Source organism: Chrysochloris asiatica, unplaced genomic scaffold, assembly GCF_000296735.1.
Source record: "Chrysochloris asiatica unplaced genomic scaffold, ChrAsi1.0 scaffold00004, whole genome shotgun sequence".
Lineage (NCBI taxonomy): Eukaryota > Metazoa > Chordata > Mammalia > Afrosoricida > Chrysochloridae > Chrysochloris > Chrysochloris asiatica.
In genome coordinates, this window is record NW_006408522.1 from 46920784 (window position 1) to 46921419 (window position 636).

General features: G+C 39.9%; 1 protein-coding gene across 1 annotated transcript; it reads left to right on the forward strand.

The window, feature by feature from the left end:
- Positions 1 to 6: 6 nt before the first annotated feature.
- On the forward strand, positions 7 to 636 carry LOC102813847 (olfactory receptor 4F3/4F16/4F29-like; the record flags this gene model as incomplete). Its single annotated transcript, XM_006831825.1, has 1 exon — positions 7 to 636. A coding segment is annotated over one exon (630 nt), but the record flags the coding sequence as incomplete, so codon positions are not given.

The following is a 636-nucleotide window of genomic DNA, read 5'->3' on the forward strand; positions in this document are numbered from 1 at the left end:
TTCTTCATTCACGTCATTGGTGGTGTGGAGATGGTGCTGCTCATAAGTATGGCCTTTGACAGATATGTGGCTATCTGTAAGCCTCTCCACTATCAGATCATTATGAGCCAAAATGTATGTTTTTTGCTCTTGGGTGCTGCCTGGATAATTGCTTTGTTCCACTCTATGATTCAACTAGTTTTTGTTATAAAATTGCCATTTTGTGGTCCTAATGTCCTGGACAGCTTTTATTGTGACCTTCCCCGATTCATTAAACTTGCCTGCACAGATACCTATAGACTAGAGGTCATGGTCACAGCCAACAGTGGGTTTATATCTCTGGGATCATTCTTCATGCTGATCATCTCCTACATGTTTATCATGATCACTGTTCGGAAACATGCTTCAGGTGGCTTGTCCAAGGCTCTGTCAACTTTATCAAGTCATATCATGGTGGTGGTTTTGTTCTTTGGTCCTTGCATTTTTATTTATACCTGGCCACACCCCACATCACAGCTAGACAAATACTTAGCCATTTTTGATGCAGTTGTTACTCCTTTTCTGAATCCATTCATCTACACATTCAGAAACAAAGAGATGAAGATGGCAATGAAGAGAGTATGCAGTCAACTTATTGTTTACAGAAGAATTTCTTAA